This window comes from Festucalex cinctus, chromosome 5 (genome assembly GCF_051991245.1).
Source record: "Festucalex cinctus isolate MCC-2025b chromosome 5, RoL_Fcin_1.0, whole genome shotgun sequence".
NCBI classification, from domain to species: Eukaryota; Metazoa; Chordata; class Actinopteri; order Syngnathiformes; family Syngnathidae; genus Festucalex; species Festucalex cinctus.
Window position 1 is genome coordinate 8,165,141 of NC_135415.1, and position 23,789 is coordinate 8,188,929.

At 41.1% G+C, this 23,789-nt stretch overlaps 1 protein-coding gene across 1 annotated transcript; it reads left to right on the forward strand.

Annotated features, from left to right (window-relative positions):
* The first annotated feature begins 4,298 nt into the window (after positions 1 to 4,298).
* mn1b (meningioma 1b) lies at positions 4,299 to 22,911 on the forward strand. The gene is made up of 2 exons (XM_077522542.1): positions 4,299 to 8,688; positions 21,608 to 22,911. Exons 1-2 carry the CDS (start codon positions 5,220 to 5,222, stop codon positions 21,811 to 21,813), a joined length of 3,675 nt encoding a protein of 1,224 aa, XP_077378668.1. The 5' UTR covers positions 4,299 to 5,219; the 3' UTR covers positions 21,814 to 22,911.
* Positions 22,912 to 23,789: the final 878 nt, after the last annotated feature.

Here is a 23,789-nt window from a genome sequence, read left to right on the forward strand (position 1 = left end):
GTTATAAAAGATACTAATTGTACATGAAAAATAATGTATCAAATTATAGACAAAACAAAATATTAACTTTTTATTGCTATAATGGGATAAATAAGTGAAGTATCCCTTTAAACCCAGACCTGGGGTTATTGGCATCCCCGGGTTTATTGGCATCCCCGGGTTTAATTGAAGTCTACGTCATTACACGAATGAACAAATGACAGGCTGTAATACAATCTCGGGTGGTATAAAGACAAATCGTTCTTGTTGCTCGGCTTATGCTGAAAGGCCGCTGACTAAATTATTCGTGCGTGCCCAGTTTTAAATTTATCAAATGCTTCCGAGGCCCATGCAAAATTGATTAGGACATTAGATATAACAGGGATGGGCATGGGCCACATTTTTATTTTATTCTATTTATTTCTTAAAAAAAAAAAAGATGAACATTCAAAATACATTTTCCATGAAAAACGGGAGAGGGGAGGGGGTTCCAGAAAAAAACGTGGAAAAAAATGTTTGACGGGGAAGGAAAAAAAAAAATCTGTGGGTGCCAAACGAATACGCAGATGTAGAGTGTGAGTTGTAATATCACTAATCACCACTAGATGACAGGCATGGCTTTGTTCCACTTGCCCTGAGTCTTGTCCTGAGTCGGCCAAATGTTTTTTTTTGCGGATTTAGAAAGATAAGCAAGACAAATGGTACCTAATAATATTAAAATTTTGAGTGAAATGGTTTTCGTGAGGAAAAAAAAAACTTAACAAGAATAGTTAGCGGTTTTGACATGGAGTTTTCAGTAGTTAGGCCTTCATTGTTAGATTTCATGCAAGACGAAACCAAATCCAGTATGTGGTTATTTTGTTTTCTTCAAAGCCTTTTTTTGGTCAGGTTAGTGGATGTTTCATACAGCGACACATGTATTATCAAAAAGTATGTCAAGAGTACATATTTATCATATTTTGTTAGTATTTAGATGAGCATTTTTGTCATACATTTTTGAGGAAGTGTGTAGCCCTGTGTGGCCCCCTAGTTGTACTGATGAACAATTTTGGCCTCCTCAAGCATTTAAGTTGACAATCGTTGACATCATTTCTCAAAAGAATATTTCAAGAATTGATGAGAAATTCAATGGAAATGTTGTCAAAGTGGGACTTAGTGGTTATTTATTGTGCTATTATATGCTTTTCAAAGGAGTCTATTTGCCAGCTACTTAATTGCTGATCTTTAAATGAATATATCTTCACCAAATAGCCAACTGATTCCACAATTGTAATGCCCGTTCAGGAAATGTATACATCTAAGTGTCTTACATTTGACCCAGATGATGTTTTGTGCTGTTGTGTCACATATTACGGTACTTGTTTTGCTTAACTGCTTTGTTTGCTGTACCACGTGAGTGCATATCCTGTTACATTGAGTGTTTGAGGAAGTGTCACAGTGACGATTCCATTCACACTTTTGCCATGTTTTTGCACGTGAGCCTCCTCTGGGACCGCTTTTGCACGTTTTCCTTGGCAAGGAAATGTATTTTGGGTTTACCGCACATTGGCTGTGATGTCAAAAGTACTTCCTCAGCTTGGGTCAAGTTTAGCCTCAGCGATTCTCACGAGTCTTTCCTGTTGTTGTGAGAGGTGCGGAGCCCGTAGATGATTATGAGAAGGTTGGTGGTCGGGAAAGGTTCACTGTCGCATCCCTCCCCTCTCTACAATACAATAGTGGCTCTCTGATGACAGATGCTGCTTAACCTGCTCTGACCCGCAGAGCTGTGATGTTGCAGCTGAATGACAGGCTCCACTCCACACTTGCCCTACTACACAGGACGCCGTCCTCCAACGAGGAAAAGAACTGTCTCTTTGGGCAACCCCCCTGTGATAATATACGTCCATCCGAGCGAGTGCTCACAGCCATGAATTAAGACCAGCAAAGGACACCCACTTGTGCTATCTTGTCCCATTGAGTAAAATATTGAGACAAATTGAGTGCTAAATCACAGCTGAGTAGAGTCTTGGTGTGACAAGCCTGCCGACTGTCCGTTGTCGTGACGTCGCCTGAGCTTCATTTGTCACCACTGGAGGCTCAAGGGGGACGAGACCATGCCATCAGTTTGTCATACTGAACTTGTCTGTCTCCATTTTAAAACACTGAAGATGGAGCTGGCAGGGGATTACGTGCAAGAGTATTAGAACTACAGTGGGAACAATGCCATATTCATTATGTTGATTTCCCCCCTCGCTTTCCTGCAGAGTATACTTGTTTCTTGTATTGTTAATGGGGTTTTGTTATACACAAAGCTTTTATCAGCTGGAAAATGAACATGAAATGTGGTGTTTCTAAGGGGCCTCTGCAGCAGTGATGGCAGACATGTTGTAAAGTGTTTTGATATGCAAAAGCTTTTGTGTGTGTCTAGGTAAAAATAATGATGCTAAATCCAGCTGGCTTTAGATATGGAGGCGGTTCTCCAGTGGCCCGGTGACAAAAAAAAAAAATCTTTTTTTTTTTTCTTTTTCCCCTCCATCAACACACGAGCACCTCTTCTTTCTGTAGAAGACAGACAATTGGCCCCAGGTCCCTTTAAAAACAAAGTCCCTGTCTTCTGGCTCTCATTTTCTGTCCTTCAGCAGGAAGCTAAGTTATGCTTGTTCGACACCCCCGTTCCTCTTCCTCTCCTCCAAAAGTACACGCAATCATATTCTCCGTCCCTTACCTGTCTGTGGTAAACTTTGACATCTCACCCCCTCAACATTTTCACCAGAAATGTGACCATGGGACTGTTTTTTTTCTATATAGAAAGTAATGTGAGACAGGAACAAGGAATAGAATAACTTTGATGATAAACCAGATAAGCGATAACTAATAATTATTACAATTTGCTTAGTTTGTTTTGTTTAAAAAAAAAAGTTTATTTCAAGAGGTAAACATTTAATTTATAATGAAACACTACCTCTACAGTATTCTAAATTACATGACCATTTTCTGGACGAATGCTCCTGCAGACACTGTGAAAATAGCCACTAGGTGGCACTGTGTCTGTTTGCTAAAATCCCTCCTAGTTTCCACCAAATGCAAAAAGGCAGCTTGACACCAAAGTGTCTGAAAGCTGACTGTCCACAATGGTGGAAACAAATAACCTTAATATGCTGCTCTCGTTTCACAATACACAATACACATGTTGGTAAATAAAAGCACAATTTTGTTGGCCTTCAGCAAATCCATGTATAATATACGGAAAAAAAAAAAGATACACAATAATGGATTAATCTGGTAAATCGTTTGTGGAATATTTAGGAAAACAGTGTAGTCATCAAATCACACAGTATATAATAAAATAATGTAATAAACTAAACATTTAATATAAAATACTTAGCTGAAAACATTTGAGGCACAACAAAAATGGCGATCAAGTCTTCTAAATTTGACAGCCCACCACGTAAAAAATACCACCCCCGCTCCCCAATGGACAGGAGATTAAAAGCCTACAATTAAAACATTTCAGAATAATTGCAAATGATTCTCTTTTTTTATGAAAACAAAAATGTCAAACGTGTTGTGGTTATTTGATTTGAGGTAACCAACTAATTGGCAGAAATAATTTAAAATGATTCATCATTTTACATTAAAATTAAAATACAATACACACAGAATGATGTGACACGGACACAAAGAAAAGCATGCAGCAACATATTTGAAGGATTTGTTCTTCAGGTCAATTGCAGGTGCGATTTTGATTGGTCTCGTGGGAATGGGCCACACTTAACAATGTCTGCTTGACGCTTACGTTTTTTGAAGTAGCAAAATCAAATGCCATAATCACCCTTACGAATCAATCGGAAGTATTTTGCTACATTTTTATATTTTATATATATTTTATTTTGTTTTTTAAGTTTAGTTTTTTTCACCCTGAATATCAAGACTGTTTTTTTGTTTTGTTTTTTTAAACTGTGGTCTTACACATAGGTGAAAAATTTTCACGAAAGTTGGCTGAATTATTCAAACGATTGAAGAAATTTTGATTTATGCGTTATTGCATAGAATGCATTTCCCCCTCAAATTGTTTCACTAGCTCACTCAGACCCCTCTTTTGAATAGCATATATATTATATGTCACATTAAAACATAAGTAACACCGTGGCAATAAAAAAAACAATTTGATACGCTCAAACAAAAACAAATTGTGAAAGTTATTGCGAATGCTGATTTACACATAAAGGTTTACAAATGTCATCTGCTGTGGAAGACCACCTTAAAAGCGCTTGTCCCGCCCCCATGCCTTCAGCAGGCCCTCTGATTGGCTGGGGCGTCATGCATGGAAGTGCTGCTGGAAATGCAAAACTTGTTGCTGGCTCCTGCGGACGCGTTGATCCCGCACACAGCCAAAAGCGGCCAAGCCGAGTGTGTGTGTTCCAGTCAATGTGCTTCCAGCGCGCGCGCACTTCAGCACACGAGTTCATATCGGAGGGTCGCGCACGTTTCGGAGACGAGCAAAGAGCCGAAAGGTGCACCGCTTTATCGCAGAGCAAACCTCCGCCAGCCAAGTGGAAGATGCTGTCACGCCGCTGCGTGCTTGTGGAGTGCGGGTAGTGCACGCCTCGCAGCCCCGGGACCAGAACCGGAACCGGGAACACGTCGCTCCGGTGCTTTTGCTGGAGAACTGTTGATGGTGGACTTTACATCAAGCCGGACGACTTGCAGTGCGAATGATGATGTTTTGAAGGACATTTTTTTTTCCCATCGAAGCTACAAAGACAGTTTTAACAATACGGCAGAAATTGGACTTTTTCCTTCATGCCATTATGGGACTTTACACAGAAAAGGAGCAGTGGGTACTTTGACACCTGACTGGATTAATGCATGATAGGGCTGAATTTTTAATTTCTCAAATTGTGTTATTTTATTTCTTGTGTGCGCTCCTCGCAGTTTGGTCGAGACATGTCTTTGTGTTATGATTACGCCGTACAAATGCGCACAAGAAACTTTGGTGTATCATTAGACAGTCGGACGGCAAGGTAAATACAATTATTATAAATGCATTTTCTTGATCAAATATTATAGTACAGCAGGGATGCCGTGTAAACATATTTAGGCACAGCTTCCCTGCTATTTTTAAGAAGTAAAAAAAAAAAAGTTCAGACTTTTAAATCTAATTGAATTGTAGTTGCCATTGCTTTTGGGAACAGACTGCTAAACGGTCTGCCCAATAATTTGCAATCTTACTATCATGTGGGATTAATGTCAGTCGTAGTATGTTTGGTCTGGAAAAGTTTGGCTCTCAGAATAATAGCAGAAACCCTGGCCAGTCAGAGAGACAGAAAAACCAACCGAGACTGAACATGGGCTCCCATTATAAAAGTACCAGTTTTCACACTGGAGGTCCACCTGGAGCTGTGGAGCCCAGCATGGGCCCCATGAGTGACCCGCAGATGCTGGGACTCAACATGAACATGAACGGAGAACAGTATGGAGGTTTTCACTCCCGGGGTCACTCCGACATGCATGCAAGCGGCGGACTGCAGCAGCAGCAGCAAGGACCCATGCATGGATTTTTTAACAACCAGCAACCTCATCAAGGACATCCTCACGGCCATCAACCTCACCCCCACCAACATCATCCTCACTTCAGTGGGAATTTTGGAGGCCCAGAGCCAGGGTCATCGTGTCTGCATGGTGCCAGGCTAATGGGCTACAATAACAATGCCATGGGACCACAGCAGGGCTTTGGAGAGGGATTTGATCCTCTCACTGAGGGACAGGCGGGGGATGGCTTCCCGCAGCAGCAGCGGCCTGGTAACATGCCTGATTTCCAACATCACGGTCCTCCCAGTGGCAGCCATGCCGTTCCTGCCCCCTGCCTTCCCCTTGATCAGTCACCTAACAGGGCTGCCTCTTTCCATGGTCTCCCTTCGTCCTCCTCATCCTCCTCCGATTCTCATAGCCTGGAGAGTCGACGGATGCCCAACCAGGGAGCTGTAGAGGGATTAGAATATAACTTCCCTAGCGATCCCCCATCTGGACATTTTGATGTACCCGTATTTTCACCGTCTGAGTCTGAATCACAGTTACCCCATTTTGGCCCCGGGAGGCCAGTCCCCAGTGGGAATTTCCCAGGAAACCCTGGCATGCCTCGGGCGCCGGGCATGCAGGCCATCCCCAAGGGACACCAACCTCCACCGCCCCAGCCGCCTCAACATGGAATCTTTTTTGAGCGATTTGGAAATGGCCGGAAGGTGCCCGTGGGAATGGACCCGGGGGTCAACTCGAGACATCCTCTCATGCAACAGCAACAACAGGCTGGCTTGATAGCTAGGCAGAACTCGTGCCCCCCTGGCCTCCCCCGACCCCCTCAGGCTGAGTCTGGCTCCAGTAACCCCAACATTCTGGACGGCGGGGTCATGATGACTGGCCAACACAATCAGTTTGAATATCCCATTCACAGACTGGAAAATAGGGGTCTGCATCCCTACGGAGACCCCATGTTTAATATGCAACAGCCAGCTCCGCTTCCCTCCCAACAGCCCCCAAATCAGAGACTACAACACTTTGACGCTCCCTACATAAACATGGCCAAAAGGCCCAGGTTTGATTTTCCCAACGCGCATGGAGGTGATGGCTGGTGCGGCGGCATGGAAAACCACCTCTCCCCCTCTTCCTACCCAGGACTGCCGGGTGAGTTCACCCCACCTGTGAATGAAGGTTTCCCACCGGGTCCACTGCAGCACACGGGGCCCGAGCCGCAGTCTTTGCAGCAGCGGCAGAATGCGGCCATGATGATCAAACAGATGGCCTCTCGCAACCAGCAGCAGAGAATGAGGCAGCCCAGTCTGCAGCAACTCGGTCACCATGGCGATGTGCCTCCGGGCCCACTGGGTCATGGGGCCCCAGTAGGGGGCATGCCTCAGCCCAACTTTGACAGGGAAAACTCCGGGCGAATGGCCAACGTTGACGGACAGAATCCGCATGTCAATCAGGACAACTCCTGGTTTCAAGGCTCCCACCCTCCTGGGGAGATGATGTCACGGCGCATGGGAGGAGCAGGAAGTGACTCGGGGCCCCATGACATGGGTCTCCAGCAGAACGGGCCCGGGATGATGTTCAGGCCGGGGATGGGCATGCAGGAACCCATGAGGATACCCGGAGATGGTCACGTACAAGCTCTCCATTCTCCAGGCTTGCACTCGCAGTTTGGCGGTAACATGGGCAACCTCTCCCAAATGCAGTCCCCAGGAGCAGGAGGCGGAACGGGACATCCCAGCGCACCAGCGGAGAGGCGGCCACCCGAATTCCCTGCACCTCCGATGGGAGCGCAACCACCGTTCCCCTACGGAGGGGCAAACCGTCAGGGGCCGGCTCACAATGTCCCCCAGGGGGTGAACACCTCGCCAGGGAGCTACCCTCCTCAGACCGAGTTCCCCTCAGGCCAGCGGTCGTCTGTTAGCAAGCTCGGCGCCCTGTCTCTCGGGAATTTCAACAAAACCAGTGCTAAAGACAGCGTTTTCGGCCAGAGCTGCCTGGCGGCCCTTTCCACGGCGTGCCAGAACATGATCGCCAGCCTTGGGGCTCCCAACCTCAACGTCACGTTCAACAAGAAAAACCAAAACGAGGGCAAGCGAAAACTGAGTCAGACGGAGCAGGACATGAATAGCGGCGGCGCAACCAACGGGACTGGCAGTGCTGGGCCTGAGTATTTTCAGAGCAGCACTTCTCAGAACAACCAGCTGCCTGGCACTGGGAATAGCAACTCTAAGCCTGCAAGTCAAAACCAGACGGTGCAGGGGGAAGCCAGTGCCCTCTCCCCAAATTACAACATGGACGCTACCCCGTGCAGTGAGGGGAAGGCAACAACAGGGAGTGGGAGAGGGAGAGGGAGGAGAAAAAGAGACAGCGGACATGTGAGCCCTGGAATTTTTTTTTCCTCTGAAAACGGAAACCCTGTTGTGAGTCCAGGCCAGCAAACCCCTTCGGCTGGTGTTGGGGAGAGGGGTGGGGGCACGCCCCATGAGAAACACCTGCAGTCACCCTCTTGGGGGAAAGGTGACCTAATGTTGGGGGACCAGGCTGACCTGATGTCTTCTCTGGACAGTGGCATCCAAAGTGTCGCCAAGTCCGACGGCAGCTCGCCCCGCGTGGACTTTCCTGACGACGTCAGCGCCCACTTTGGCAATGAGGACGAGGTGTCCTCCAGCTCGGACGCCGGAGGCCCCTCGGCCAAGTCCAACCACAGCCCCGTGCAAATAAACGGACAGAAACCCGTGGGCATTAACAATCATACTACCTCGACGCCAGACAGTTACGGACTGAGTGCTGGCGGCGCGCCGGGCGGCAGCGGGGTGAGCCATCCAGGTACGCCGGGGGTGGAGCAGGTACGCACCCCGTCCAGCACCTCTGGCCAGGACGAGATCCACCCTCTGGAGATCCTACAGGCCCAGATCCAACTCCAAAGGCAGCAGTTCAGCATCTCGGAGGACCAGCCGCTGGCCATGAAAAACGGCAAAAAGAACGGCGATTGTCCCGCTCAGAACGGAGACAACGAGCTGGCGAGCTGCAGCCCCGATGCTGGGAAGGGTTCAATGGGCACTATTGACCTTGACACACTAATGGCAGAGCAGCACGCCACCTGGTACGTGCCCAGTGACAAGGCCATGATGGACGGCTCCGAGGATGACAAGTCCATGGGACTCTGGGAAAAAAACAAGAGCCAAAACAACAACAAAGAAGGTAAGAACATTTTTTTTTTTTAAATTCAACTTTCTTTTGTCTTGCATCCCACATTCAATTTCGCTGATCTAATCACAAGATCCAAAATATGTTAATGTTTTAATGACTGAGTATGAGACTAATGTTTTCTTTGTTTTCAATTAATACCTGTACATACATTTTAATTGTTGGGAAAATCTCACTTCTAATGACAAAAAAAAAAAGTCGTATTTAATTGAGAAAATATATTGACAGCACGAAGACTTTCCCTATGGGGTATTTTTTTTAAATAGATTCCCTCATTGTAGTGACATTTGAAAAGAACACCTCAAGAAAAGTAAACATTTCCCGTGGTTCTTTATCTCAGTTTTCAGGGTGAGCAACTGCATTGAGAAGATTAATAGCTTTTAGAGGATGTGCGTCTCCGCAGTGGGGTTTCCCTCCTCGCCTTGTTACGTGTTTGTTTATGTTATTACCAGAGGATAATAGAGAGCGGCTGAAATGGAATTGGCTTTCAATTGGATGGACAGAATTAATATTCCATTTAGTTTAAATGTTTTTCCACAAATATACCGTTATTACATTTTAATTTGATTTAGGTTTTACTTAACAGTAACTACATACACAAATATTAGAGATTAGAACTTATATTATATTTCTTTTTTCTTTCTTTGTATTTGTGTAAAAATAGTATTGGAAATACAGCAATGGTGAGCTTTGTTGCGTAATGTACATTTTTTTTATTACTCACTTAAATTTACTCAAAAAGGCAAAAAAATTAAATATGCAGTTGATGATTTCAAGTTTTCATGGTAAAGTTTTTTACATAGTTAAACTACTTTTTTTTTTTTTATATTACACTACTTTATTCTATACCAAGATAACTTATTGTGCACAATTATTGTGTTCATATTATTTTAATTAATAATTTATTAAAATATTGAAATATTAATTTATACACAATATAGATAATAGTTTTTACAATTCTTCTCCTTATAAATAAATGGTTTGTTCATTTCATTATTATATTAGCTAGAATCGATTCTAATTGAATTTGTTTTTCTAACTGCATACTGCAATTAATGTGTGCGTATTCAAATATATATATATATATATATATATATATATATATATATATATACTTTACAAAAATTGTGTTTTTGACGTGCTTTTCCTCCTAATAAAACACACAACTTACACGTCACTGTCATATGACAACATTTAATTTAATAGGCTGTTAACAACCACCATTAACTGAAAGCATTGACAGGCTTTTAGATGCCATTTTTTGTAATAATAATAATAATAATAATAATGGGAATATAAATACATATAATTGTATTAGCCACTATCTGCCGTGTCTCCGGCGCCTCTTTGTTCTGCTCACTGCAGGCGTAGTGAGAGGTGGGGGGGTGTGGGGTGCACACACTCGCACAGCGAGCTGTGTCTGGATTCGGGGCATATAGTACATTGTTTATGTGAGACTGGGTGGCGGCTGGTAACACTAACGCAATAACTCGTAACCAGAGGCTGACTCTCACTTCAACTCAAGAGGAAAATAATATTTGCCTTTTATCATACAAGCCCCTTCTGCTATTTGTTTTGCTTGCAACTAGTTGTCGACCACTCAACTTAATGAACAGCGACTGTAGCCTTTTAATTCTCCTGATTTATTGATGTGGTCTTAAGAGGTGCGCGAGCTCTGCTAATTTATGCAAACCGAAGTGAAAACAACAGTGCCAGAGGAGTGTTGTGTATACGTCTGATGTGAGCCATGTATTATATACAGTACGTATAATTCTGTGTTTTGTGATATACAGACGGCTTTGCCTGTGACAGAGAGAGCGAGCGCTATTTGTCAGTCTGGCTTCCTCACCCTGTTGCATGCGCACACAAATCAGTAGAAGAAGAATAGCCTTTTCTCCTCACCTCCTCTCTCCTCCTTTCTTCCTCTCGCCACCCGCCCTGCATGGACAAGAGGCATGCAGCTCGGGAGCGATCGATAGCTAGTTAGCACAAATCACGGCTCCTGACAGTTTTTCATTTGAGTGCTTCAGACAGCAAAGATGGAAAAAATGGTGGAGGTGCATTTGGGAGGGAATGGGCCATTTGAAGATTGAATCTGATGCTCGGGTTTACATCAGACGGAGCAATATAACATCATCATTTAAGATAAAGTCCGTGCGCATGTCGCACTTCCTTAAGAGTCAACGTGCCACAGGGTTTTGTCACTACGAAAAGTATCCACCTCAACCAGTCGGTCGGGTTTTAAGTTGCTCATCTAGTGTACAAGTTTTAACATTCACTTAATGTTGCTTTGTCAAGAACGGATCATTCGTGCCTAAAAGATATTTTCTTTTTTTGTATTTACTTTGTGTAAAAAGTATGATTTTTTTCTCCACTAGTTTTTAAGCATCTTCAATTTAAAAATAACAAATAAAATAATTATTTATGGAATTGAACTGTCAAGTTATGTTTCGGAGTAGTTTAACTCAGAGAAGAGTTAAATAGCTTAAAGTGTCATATTTCTGTTTTTTAAATTTTATTCTGATCACTGTTTACTCCCAAATAGTTGTGTGGTCACAATGCAGTAAGTGCAATTGCTTACATTAGTTAAAAACAGAAGTTTAAAAGGGTTGTTTTTCTTTGCCCGGTGTATCCCAGCTGTCACTGATCCTCATGTTAATGAGGGATGCGTGCCACCTTTTTTTTGGCCTCCTCTTTTTTGTGACTTCATAAGTTTTGAAGGAAGTTGATGTCGAGCTCACCTTCGTAAGCTTGAATTTAAATGTAAGTCTTCCTTACATGATGTCAGTTTTCTTTTTGTAATGTGTTCACCCTCGATAACAAGCAACCAAAAATGGGACGGAGGAAAGTGAATGTGCTATTTTTGTTTTTCACCACATACACTTTTTGTGTTAAAATACTTCACAGCTGACCTTATTGAACAGTTCTGCTCTTCACTCGGTGTAATAAGTCTTTTCAAGAGCTCAGATTATGATCAAATCTCTGTCGCTCCGACTTTGACAGATTTGACAAAGAAAGAGCTTGCATGTTACAATACCACTAGAATCTGCTTTAATCCACACACCAAAAAAAAGTTTTATTGATATTTCAGTATTGCGAGCGATCCTGTGAGACTTTCTGCTTTTGACATTTCAATACAACAACACCTCAGCAAACTGGTCCAGTAATTTGTATTTCCTGTTTTGGAAAAAAAAAAAAAAAAAAAAAAAAAAAAAAAATCAAGTGATTGGCACTTGCTTGCATGTAGGGGGGGAAAAACAGCTCGGGGCAGTGCTATGTGCTTTACCTGTCATTACACCGTCTTTCATATTGACTTTTTCAACAACACACGCTGCAAAGCCTCACGCACAATTCTCTCTCCTGGAGTAGCGATAATCATTATGATAATCATAGCAATTAGCTTTGCTGGTATTGTTTCCAAAAGACATAACTCATCTGCAGGCAACTCCTGCAATTTGACCCGGTTATTGACAAGTTCATTAGGAGTGGAATTGCTTGTGTTTTTCTGCAGCGAATTGCAGCACTGTGATTGCATTTAAGCAACTGTTGTGGAGAAAAACAAAAAAAAGAAGCAGTTGTTATTTTGACTGGACTTAGAGATTCTTCTTTGGAGTTTGTGTGTGTACATGTAAATACGGTTTTGTAGAGTAGTGCAACTTGATAGTGTAGATGTGTCAGCTGCAGACATAAAGTTTGATTTATTTAAACTGTGTCAGACTTGCAACTCCACCCCATCGACCCAGTGGCCCTCGACCTCCACTCTTCCTTGGCCTGGTGGAATGTGTTAACATCATTTGAATGTCTTAAAAAAAAAAAAAAAAAAGTGGTTACTTGATTAATATCTAGTGCTTCATTTGGAAGAACGCATATGCATTTGTGTGTCATTTTTCCAATTCACTCAGAAACAGAAACAGTCAGAAACAGCACATTAAAGTTGAAGGAAGGTGTCAGGCTATTTGCTTGTTGGATTTAAAAAAAAAAAAAAAAAAAAAAAAAAAAAAAACCTCATCCAGCATGTTTCTTTCCCAGAGGAAAGGTGTTTGGATGAAAAAAAAAAAAAAAACTGTTTCAGTGTGGTAAATGTTCTCCTTGTGCAGCTCAGCGAGTGGGATGCATTTATCACAGAGTTGCGCAAATTGAAAAGTTAAAAATCAGTGATTGCCAATGTATGTGACACTCATCCAAATGTGACTGCTTGCCATACAAAAAAAAAAAACAACGAACCAGTTTAGTACAAAGCCAGTGGAAGGTGTTGGGTTTCTATGTCTGTGCTTGTAAAAAAGGTGTGTATGTGTTCTCAGCTCTCTTGAGGTGTCAGTGTTGTCACATTGCCAGCAGTGGTTATGTTGTTTGCCATACAGGCTTGTTGTCAGGCGTCTTTAATTTGTATTGAGGAATTGACAAATGACTTATGACACCTGAGCTTTTTTCTCCTTGGAGAAAAAAGTGAAAGCTGATTGAGAGAAAGAACCGAGTGATAGTGGCAGATACAAAAAAAAAAAAATGTCTCACGGGAAGTGAAGTGCTATTTTGCATTCGTAACAATAGAAAATGGCAAAAAGTTGACTATAAATCATTTTTTTGTATTCTTGCATCATACGTGGCACACCCTTTAAAATGGCTGCTGCTATCTTTAAATAACTGGATTTTATTGGTTTAAAAAAAAAAAAAAGAAGAAGATTTTTCTGCAACATGCTGAGACCAAATCGAGACAGAGAAGTAGATCAATATGTCACCGGCTTGGATGACACACTGGACAGGTCATAGACATGCTTGTGAGTTATGAAGGCCCCACTAAATCACTTCCCATGTTCTGCTTTGTGTCTGCTTTCCGAAGCGCGCGCGTGCATCTTGTGGCCGGAGAGGTGAATGCGTGTGTGAGTGTGTGTGAGAGAGAGAAGGTAACAAACGCTGAGGGCAATGCCTGCCTGGACAAGCTTCTCTTCTTTTTCTTTTTTTGCCCCCTTAAAGTTGCAGGCCAGAGAACAGAAAGGAAATTCAAACCGAAATAACCTCTCTGCCCTTGTTGGAGAAATGCGTTGCTCACCCCCTTCGCTCTGACATCCTCCCTCTACTCAGGCAAAGGTCAAAGTTTGGGGAGTCGGGTGGAGTTTTGGGGGGTTGCATGGGGGCCTCACATGCCCTCCTTTGATAACCTCATGGCTTATTTAAGTACTCTGTTTTTCCTTTGGTGCGAGTTTTACTGAATATCAAGTAGGGTGACCAGATTTTCAAAATAATCTGTGCGCGGCATTTTTACTAAAAAATTAACATACAAGTCCATTTGTGGTTGTGTTGTTACTTTAGCTAATGCTAAACAAGGCTCAAAATGGGACCGTCTTGATTAAAGAGGGAAGTCAACCCAAAATATGTTCCACCGCTAGTCTAAACGTGGCATTGTGATTAATATTGCATGTGGGGAATGTGATTAAAGCAGTAAAATCCACCCATTTTTATCCATCTCAGGTGGCGGCCATTTTGCCACTTGCTGTCTGTCGACCGAAAATGACATCACAGTTGCTCATCTAATGACCAATCATGGCTCACCTGTTTTCTGAGTTTGATCATGTGACATTTGCAAGCTAAGCCATGATTGGGTGTTACCTGAACCCTGAGCAACAGTGATGTCATCTTCAGTCGACAGCACATGGCAAAATGGCCGCCCCGAGAGATGGATAAAAATGGGTGGATTTTGCTGCTTAACTCATATTCCACAAACACAATATTAATCAGAATGCCTTGTTTAGGCTTCATCATAAAGAAAAGTTTTGGGTTGATCTCCAAAACACTTCAATTTTCCTTGTGTTTAGTATTCACACACATATACTTACAATAAAATCTCAAAAGGAACTATTTCTAAACAATTTAATCACTAGTCAATTTGGTAACTGGTGGTTACGATTAAATCCAAGGCTCAAAATTGTGCTGTCCCGATTAACCCAGGACGTTTTGTCACCATATAAATGTGTAAAATAGGACACTGTGGTTCTGACATATCAGTGGCAAAAGCACTTTTTTTCCACACTTTTTTCACGTCTCGATTTTTTCTTTTTTTCTTCTGTGGTTGGTGACGGATTCTTTGTGCTGACAAAGACAGAATTCTCACACCAGACCATCCATGGCTCTAGTTGTTATGCTAAAGGAATCTGACCTGATGTCACACAGTGTCATAGGAGCGGAGGCCTTTGGGTGTTTTTGTCAGCGAGCGGCGCGGTCTGATTGGACCGCGTGGCGTGGAGAGAAGATAGGGTCGCGCCCCCGGGAGCAGGAGGTCAAAGTTGAAGTGTCGTCATGGAAGTAGAGCTTGGGATAGAAAGGGCAGAGCCCACGCCGCTTGAGATTCTGGAGCCTGGGAAATCAACGTGACGGCCGTGAGGAAAAAAAGAAGCCTTGTAAAAATGTTAACTCTCTTGCGCGCACTTTGTCTCCTCCTGCCATCTTTTTGTTATTTCAAAGCGACAATTACTGTTGGTCGCAATACATATATTAACTTCAAAGACTGCTGCAGTTATTTTTAAACGTAAGGGAACAGGCATTGCAAAAATAACAGGGGAATTATTGTCTGCCTCCCCCTTGCTGATTGTGTAGTGACATGGAAAGCTGCGTCAGGCCGTCGGATCCCAGACACACTCGTGTCATGTATGCGCTCCCTACTATATTGTGTGTGAGCGTGAGAGAGAGACGGCATCCTCATCAGGCACTAAATAACACAGTGTCACACTTGTGAAAGCGATACAAATGAATCACATTGAATTTGGTATTTGTTTAGCACATCGCTGTGGTAATCTGTGATGTGTTTAAAGACAATTTACGTGTATTTGCCTCCTCGGGCTGAACATTCTCCGTTTCTTATTGCTTCTTGCTGCTGCCGAGCTGCGCTTCCCCTCAGATTAATAGGCTACTATTGATATAACCGTGAAAATGAAATCTGTGTTAGTAGCTGAGCAGCCCTAACAACATAGATCTTATTGGGAGGTTAGATTTTCCCTGTGTGTAAAATGTCACGGTGATTTGGGATTTGCGCTCATGTGATGTAGAATTTCACACCATCTTTTCCAGTTTTGAACAAGTACACTGCCATGGATAATGCTTTCAGTTGAAACACACTACTTCCGCCACCATTTAAAAATGTTATCATATTTATTTATTTATTTGCTTATTTATTTTTTGTGATGTCCATTCATAAATTAATTTTCTATACAACTGTTTCGGCTTTATTGAAGAGGATTGGGGCCAGTGAAGAGAAAAAAAAAAAGGTTGGCAGGATTGTGACTTTAATCATAGAATTCTGACTTTGAAGTGAGAATTCTGACTTTAATTTCTGAATTCTCACTTTATCACTCTAATCTCAGAATTCTGACTATATCCTCCTGACTACCAGCAATTCAAATTTGTCCTCTGTAGTGGACCTTTTTAAACCTGAATATCTCCCACCCAGTGCATACGATTGAATTAACATTCAGAGCTTTCCAATGATGTGTAGCTTTGCTACCTTTGCTTGCATCATAAAAGAAAATGGCTTCCCTCAGCGCAAGCACTTTTTAGGGAAGCGGAAAAGTGTGTAACAATTTTTATTGAACAAATTTAGGCCTTAAATGTTAGCATGTTTTCTATACGACTCTTAAGAACACATAGAGTATTGTTTGAATTATTTTAACTGTATTTAAGCCTAGCATTTAAGTTTTAAAAAATGTCCTCTGTAGTGGACACATATCTTAAATAAAAAAAATAAAAAAAATTCTTTTGCAGTATTCCAATTACTTCACAAAGATTGGGGAATATCAAAATAAACATGATTGGACAATATTTTTTCCCCTGGTAGTCAAGATGTTAAAATGAGAATTCTGACTTTAATCTCAGAATTCTCACTTTATCACTTTAATCTCAGAATTCTGACTTTAACCTCAGAATCCTGACTTTGTGAGAGAGCTATGAATTGTGGGGCGAAAGTCGGAATTCTCACTTTAAAGTCAGAATTATGAAAATAAACCTTCTTTTTTTTTCTCTTCACTTGCGCTAACCCTCTTCTGTACGGCTTGGTGGAATTTCTTAAATTATATTTTTGCATTGGAATAATAGACTAATTATTAGTGTTGTTCCGATACTGGTATCGGCAGAGGCGCCGATACTGCATTAAAACAGTGGTATCTATATCGGTGATTACTCACAAGTAACATGCCGATACCATTAATTCCAACTCTAATATAGGATTTTGGATGCAGCATCTTGTGTCTTGCTTGTGCACGACATTCACTGATATGTGACATGTTCAGTGCATGCCAATCTAAGATATCCTATTGGCCCTTGAATGCTGTGAACCACTGGCAGGACAGTTTTTTTTTAGGAAAAAACAAACAAACATAGGTATCGGTATGGTATCGGCCGATACTGCAAAGCTGGGTATCGGTATCGGGGGCCAAAAAATGGTATCGGAACAACACTACTAATTATATTTATCCTGTGTTTTAGGCTGGGATTTGAATTTTCCGTCGAATCTTATTGATGTTTCTTGCATGTATGTGTGTGGAGGCTGATGTTGGTCTGGCAGCGGTTGGCGTGTCGTGTGTGTTTGGCCGAACATGTTGTCAGTTTGCTGTGTGTCAGCAGTGAGCCAGGGGAACGCTTGGCTGCCTATTCAGGCCGGTGCGGACCCCGCTGTGCCCAGCTAGCATGAGCTGCCGGCGGCTGCTGGAGGGCGCTGAGACGAGGGAGCGAGAGTGGGCGGAGGGAGGCAATATGCGTGGGGGGTGGGGAGGGCGGGGTTTTGCCACGCTGAGGTGTATAACCGGACCCTCTGGCAAATGTTAGGTCTCGTCAGCAGCACCTCTGCCGCCGCTCTAAATCCTCATTTCTCCCTCACCGCGTCCGCCCTCTTAACATCGTGCTTCCTTGGGAGAGAGAATTTTTACAAAATCCTCGCAGAGTCAAAACGAAACAACAGGAGGCTTGGCTGCCTGACCTTTTATCAAATCCTCCACTTTTCCATTCCAGTGGTCACAGTCCAGACAGGCTGGGGGGCAAGCTTGTGTGTCTGCTTTCCTTGGTTGTCCTTGCTGCATGGCCAGGCTAGGATTTGGGAAGGAGGTGGGGGACATGACAATAGTAAACAAAAGCCCCTACCCAACAAAAAAAAAAAACATTTTGTATGCTTTTTCCAACGTCGAGACTGAAGGATACCAAAACAACTAGTGGTGTTTGACACTATTTAAAAAATAAATAAATAAATAAATAAATAAATAATGATACCCACTAATAATAAATAAAATAAATACAAATATAAATAAATAATGATACTCAACTCTTGAGTAGTTACCGATACCAAGTATTGATCCTGTTGATTAGCCCTTCCGTTTTGGCAAAAGTTTGAAATTCATAACAAGACCATTTGTCATTGTAATCAAATAGATTTAAAAAATAAATCAATCAATCAATTTTCAGAATTGTACCACCATTTTTGACCGTGTGCCATTTTGAAATTTTTGAAAATTTTACAATTTCAATAAAATATATATCACTGCCACTATTTTTTCTGGGTAATTGTTTGGACCAAATGTATGTTTAGAGGCTCTTATTCACATTCAAAATTTATTTTCATTTAATTGAATTTCCCCGCCATTTTTGACTGCTGCCATTATGAATTTTGATTTAAGATATTGATACCACCAGATAAAACAATATTTGTTAGCATTTCTTAACACTAATGAAGCGTTGCTGGTTGTGTTTCACTTTCCTGTACTCTCTCAAAACATTTTTACATTTACCACCAATTCTCCTTTTGAGCTGCTGTTACGAATTTTCCGAGAGTACTACACATTTCATTTGTCATAGTTCATCATTAGAACCCACAGATGGCCCAAACATAAGATAAAGTCCCTTATCAACGTCTGTCAAAAACAGACATTTTTCAAAAATTTCTAAATGGTGGTAGTAGTGGAGGGAAAATTCTGAAAATTGATTTATTTTTTATTTATTTATTTTTTTCATCTATTCAATTTAAATGACAAACGGTCCAAACTTTTACGAAATCGGGACAGGCTACTGTTGATACATAAAATTTCTCTTGGAAAAAAAAAAAGACCATCTATATTCCAATATAGCATTTTTCCCTAAAATTGCATGAAATTAATCACAATTTTCTATTCTTCTAATTTTTAGTTCATAATTGTAAAACAGCCACAAGTTGTGATTGAGTAACGATACATTGAAATGTGATATGTGGTGTCTGCAGCCCATCTCTAAAAATAACTAATCTAGTCTGTTAGATAAATTATCACTGCAGTTTTGTAGCAAACATTACCACATAATCTGCATTTGTATTTATTTATTTATTTATTTATCTATCTCTTTATCTATCTATCTATCTTTTTTTCAATGAAAGCTTCTCATCATGGAACAAAAAGTGAAAAACACAAACTATTGTATGTCTCCCATATTTTTCCTTTGCGTACTTGATGTTGAATGTATTAGTTATGCTGTGTCTCGCTTCTATGATACCACACTTTTGACAGCCATCACCATTATGTTTAACTATCCCAGAGTGGATCTTCCAAACTGTAAATGGTGATCTGAACTGAACTGCGGTGTTGGTGGGAACATGGCACGGGCATGGGATGAGCTTGTGCAGCCCGACTGTGTCGTGTACCTCAGCCAGTGCGACGTTTGTGCACCGATCTGTTTCTACCGTCCACATGGTGCAAAATCATTGGTGTCCAAACTACAGCCCGGGAGCCATTTGCGGCCCACCATCCATTTTTCAGTGGCCCATGGCATATACAAAAAATGACATTTGACACGGCCCGCAAGCTTAGTTCAACAAAAAAAAGGGTGAGGAAGGGGGTGTTGGAAAAAATCTGAGATTGTTGAGATATGCAGAGATACATATGGTAAATAGACTGCTTTTTATATATTGCGTTTTAACTACATGACTAAAATAATAAGAAAAAGATAATTTATTTTTAATTTAATTTTCAGTTTTATAAACAAAAAAAAATTGTTCCACTTTTTATGTATCAATGTCCAATTTATGAACATTAATAATCCTCAAGTAACTTATTTTAGTTCATTTTAATTTAATCATCGTACAACTTGCGCTTGTCTTGTGCAGGTCGGTCCAATCTTGGGGCATACAGGGCTCAGGCCACCCTAGTGTTAATTTTGTTAACAAAAACTAAATACAAATATTTCCGTCATCACACATTTTTCACCGGACGAAAACTAGACTAGATGAGACTAAAACTCCATTAATAAACAATAATTGGGACTAAATCAGTATACATTTTCATCGACTAATAAGGACGAGACGAAAATTTTGCTGACTTAATAAAAGACTGGACTAAAATCTGTGGACATTTTAGTTCAGACGAGACAAAAATGATGATTTTGTAAAATCCTGTCTCTGCCTATCTGATACTAACACAGTGACACACACCCTTTCAAGTCTGCAGCAAGCGAGTGCAACGTAACATTTAATGCAACAGCTATAGGCTAACTTTCAAACAATATTAATCTGACCGCTAACTACTGCTAGCTAACTTGCTAGCTTGTAGCTGTTATTGTGTGTGTGAAGCGGTTTTAAATAAAAAAAAAAAAGTGACAGAAAATTTGATGTGAAGTAGTTTTAGATTAGATGAAAATGTTCAAAATTATCTGCTGACAATAAAAATGTAAAAGGGTGAAAAATGTCCTGACTAAGACTAGACAAAAAAAATGTTGACCGTTTCTGTTGGCTAAAATTAGACGAATAAAATAAATAAATAAATAAAATAAAAATAAAATTGTTTTTTTCTTGGACTAAAATAATGACTAAAATGATCAACTTATAGTCGACTAAAAGGTGACTCAATAAAAATAGTATGAGATTGACTAACTATGATAAAAACTACCAAGTGTTTTTGAAATTGGACTGAGACACCCCAACATCTTGGAAACCCTAAATTGATGCCTTATCATATATATATATATATATAATATATATATATATATATATATATATATATATATATATATATATATATATATATATATATATATATATAAAACAATAATAATTGTTTGATATATATATATATATATATAAAACAATAATAATTGTTTGATTTATTGATGTGCATAAAAATGAATGTCTCGATTTCTGTGTTCAATCAATTTATTTGAAGGTATTTCAGAGCATCCTTCCGTTTGGCGACCTCTGTGCTAGCATAGGTATGCGCGTGCGTGCGTGTGTGTTTGTGCAAAGGAGATGGGAGAGTAATCAGACTGGATGTCTTCACACACTTCCTCTGTGCTCTTGGCTAAAAAGAAAAATCCAAAGCACGTAGTCCCTCCATTACCTCCGTCCAAGTTGCGATGCGTCTTGTCTTCCTCCCTGCCCCGCAGTCCACCGCATATTGGCAGATGATATATCGTTTAGAAAGCACTTCCTGTCCTCGTCAATCTTCCCCTTGACTAAGTTTTTCATTACACGACGCGGAGTGATTTTTCTCCATATGTGCAGCGTGCACCGCGGGCGTCAGCATTAACTCTCTGGCACAGCAGATTTTTTAATATGATGTATAATCAACCTGTGTATAGATTTTCCGGGAAGCCGTTTAATATGAGCCTCCGCATCTCAGTGACACGAGGTCGATAACGCCGGCGCGGTCATTATACCGATAAATTGGGTCAAGCAGGGTTAAAGGCCAGTGTTGCCGGTGCCCTTTGACCCCTGGATCAAGGGTCAGTACAGATTGAGAGCAAGTGAAGGTGTGGAGAAGAACGTTAAGTTTACATTCATGCTGCTAATTAATACCACAGTGCAGATTTCGAGTGGGATGTGTAAGTGACACTGATTTCATTAAAATGTATTTAAACGCTTCATCCGGCAGTTGCTAAATGTTGCTCATTTGCACTTTTTCCTTTCTCTGCTTGCCCGCAGAATCTGAGCTGTCCCCGAGCAAGGCTGGAGTCGGGACCCCCGGGGTCAACGGAGGAGGAGGAGGGAACCACCTTCAGTGCCTGTCTGTCCACTGCACAGACGAGCTGGGGGACAGTAAGGGCAGAGGCGGGCCCGTTTCTTCTTGGCGCTCTCTGCACTCTGATATTTCCAACCGATTTGGGACTTTTGTGGCGGCACTGACTTGAATCAAAAGCTGTCCCGCCGCAAAAGAAGAGGACAGGCGGAGATCAGAGACAAATGACAAAGAATGATAATGACAAAATGTGGAAAGTGCAGGCATCCTTTGCCCGTTCAGGGAGAGAATGACTTTAACGTATAAATGCAAACACGCACGCACGCACACACCACTCACACGCATACAAATATTATTGTCAAACACATGCAGTCACTCGCTCAGACACAGCGTGTCAACGATGCCCGATCTGGAAAACCTCAAATCTTCATGTATATTTTTTCTTTGCTTTTTGTTTTGTTTTGTTTTGAAAAGTATAAACTTGTCAAGCGATGATTATGAGATAGCAAAAGCAGATATATTCAGTTGCCACTGGCTGTAATTGTGTAGCAGTGTTGACACGTGACGTACTTGGCAGGCTGAGGTTTTTTTTTTTTTTTATATAATGATGTTAGTAAATATGGCCTTTCTGCTCACCTCACTTACACGTAGAGCTCTAATGTAAATATATATGATCCCATTGTAAGCAACCGTTGCCCAAAAACTTTCATCTGACTTTGGCCTATTTTGATCATTTTTGTCCATTTCAAATGAGCGGATTATTTCATTTGAAGTGGAATGAATACAGAAGATGGCTGAATATGCATGAATGTATGTTTTTCTTTTTCAAACACAACAATTTGCCTCCATGTCCAAGCAACGTTTTACCTGTATCATTGCTGCTGTTCATTTATGTTGTAAGAAACGTCTCCTTTCATAGTCATGAGCTCAACCTTGTATACAACTCAGCCAATGGGAACTGAAATGGAGGCATTTGCATTGTTTTAATAAGGGAATTGAGAAAATGGCTATTGGTATTGCACATGTATAATAAGATTAAAAAAAAATGCTGTGTGTTGGGCAATCTTGTAATCTTTAAATAAAGCTTCTGTTGAATTTGAATTTCTGAAACAATAGATGGAGGACTGTGACAGCAATTTATGAACTGATTTTTTGTTTACTTTTTAAAAGATAAGTAAAGTGCAGTCGTCTGTTTTCCTGCATATTGTATATATCTGTATATGTTTTATTGAGTAACTAAATAACAATAAATATGACGTTAAAGGTGGAACTTTGTTACCAGTCTCTATATTTTTTCAGATCATATATTACAGGAGTGCCCAAGTTCAGTCCTGGAGATCCCCTATCCAGCCTGTTTTCCATGTTTCTCTCCACCAACACACCTGATTCATAATCAGGATCGTTAGCAGGCTTCTACAAAGCTTGCTGATTAGATTTCATTAGATTCAGCTGCGTTGAAGGAGGGAGAGATAGAAAACAGGCTGGATAGCGGCTCTCAAGGACCGAACTTGGGCACCACTGATATAGTAGGTACAAAAATGTTATTTTCACATATATTAACCAAGAAGATCATGATCCAATGCAAAATGTCTGCAATATATTTAAAATGACAGCTATGACAAGGAAGTTGTAAACTGAAGCACACCAAGTGACAGCATGCAGGTTCCGGTAAAATATAAAAACCAGAAATAAGCGATGGTGCGGAATGTGTATCTTCTTAATGGATTAAGAGTCTAAGATGATTAATTCTGTGTACACTCGTTCACAACGCTCGTCTCATTTCATCTTTAATGACAGTCCTGCTCGACTCATGCAACTTGTAATAAATCGTAAAAAAAAAAATATATAGCTATGTGAGAAATAGGATTTTTGCAAGATTCCATAATTGTCTATAAGAATTCTGCTGGTATTTGAAGGCGGCAAGGTGAAATAGTGGCTAGCGCGTCTACTTTAGGCAATCCTGGAGTCTCGTGGAGTTTACGTTTTCTAGTAATGCGTGCTCATTCTCCAATTACTCCAGTTTCCTCGCACGTAACAAAAAGCATAAGATATTAAAAACATGTTCATTGAAGATTATAAATTACCCATTGTTGTGAGTATGAATGGTTAATTGTTTGATTGACAAGTGACCAGTCCAGTGTGTACCCT

What these genes read in the sequence shown, in the direction of transcription:
- mn1b (XM_077522542.1), top strand. Translation starts at nt 5,220, where the DNA reads ATGTTTGGTCTGGAAAAGTTTGGCTCTCAGAATAATAGCAGAAACCCT. An exon ending in CCAAAACAACAACAAAGAAG is followed by an intron (nt 8,689 to 21,607) that starts GTAAGAACATTT and finishes GCTTGCCCGCAG; the next exon opens with AATCTGAGCTGTCCCCGAGC.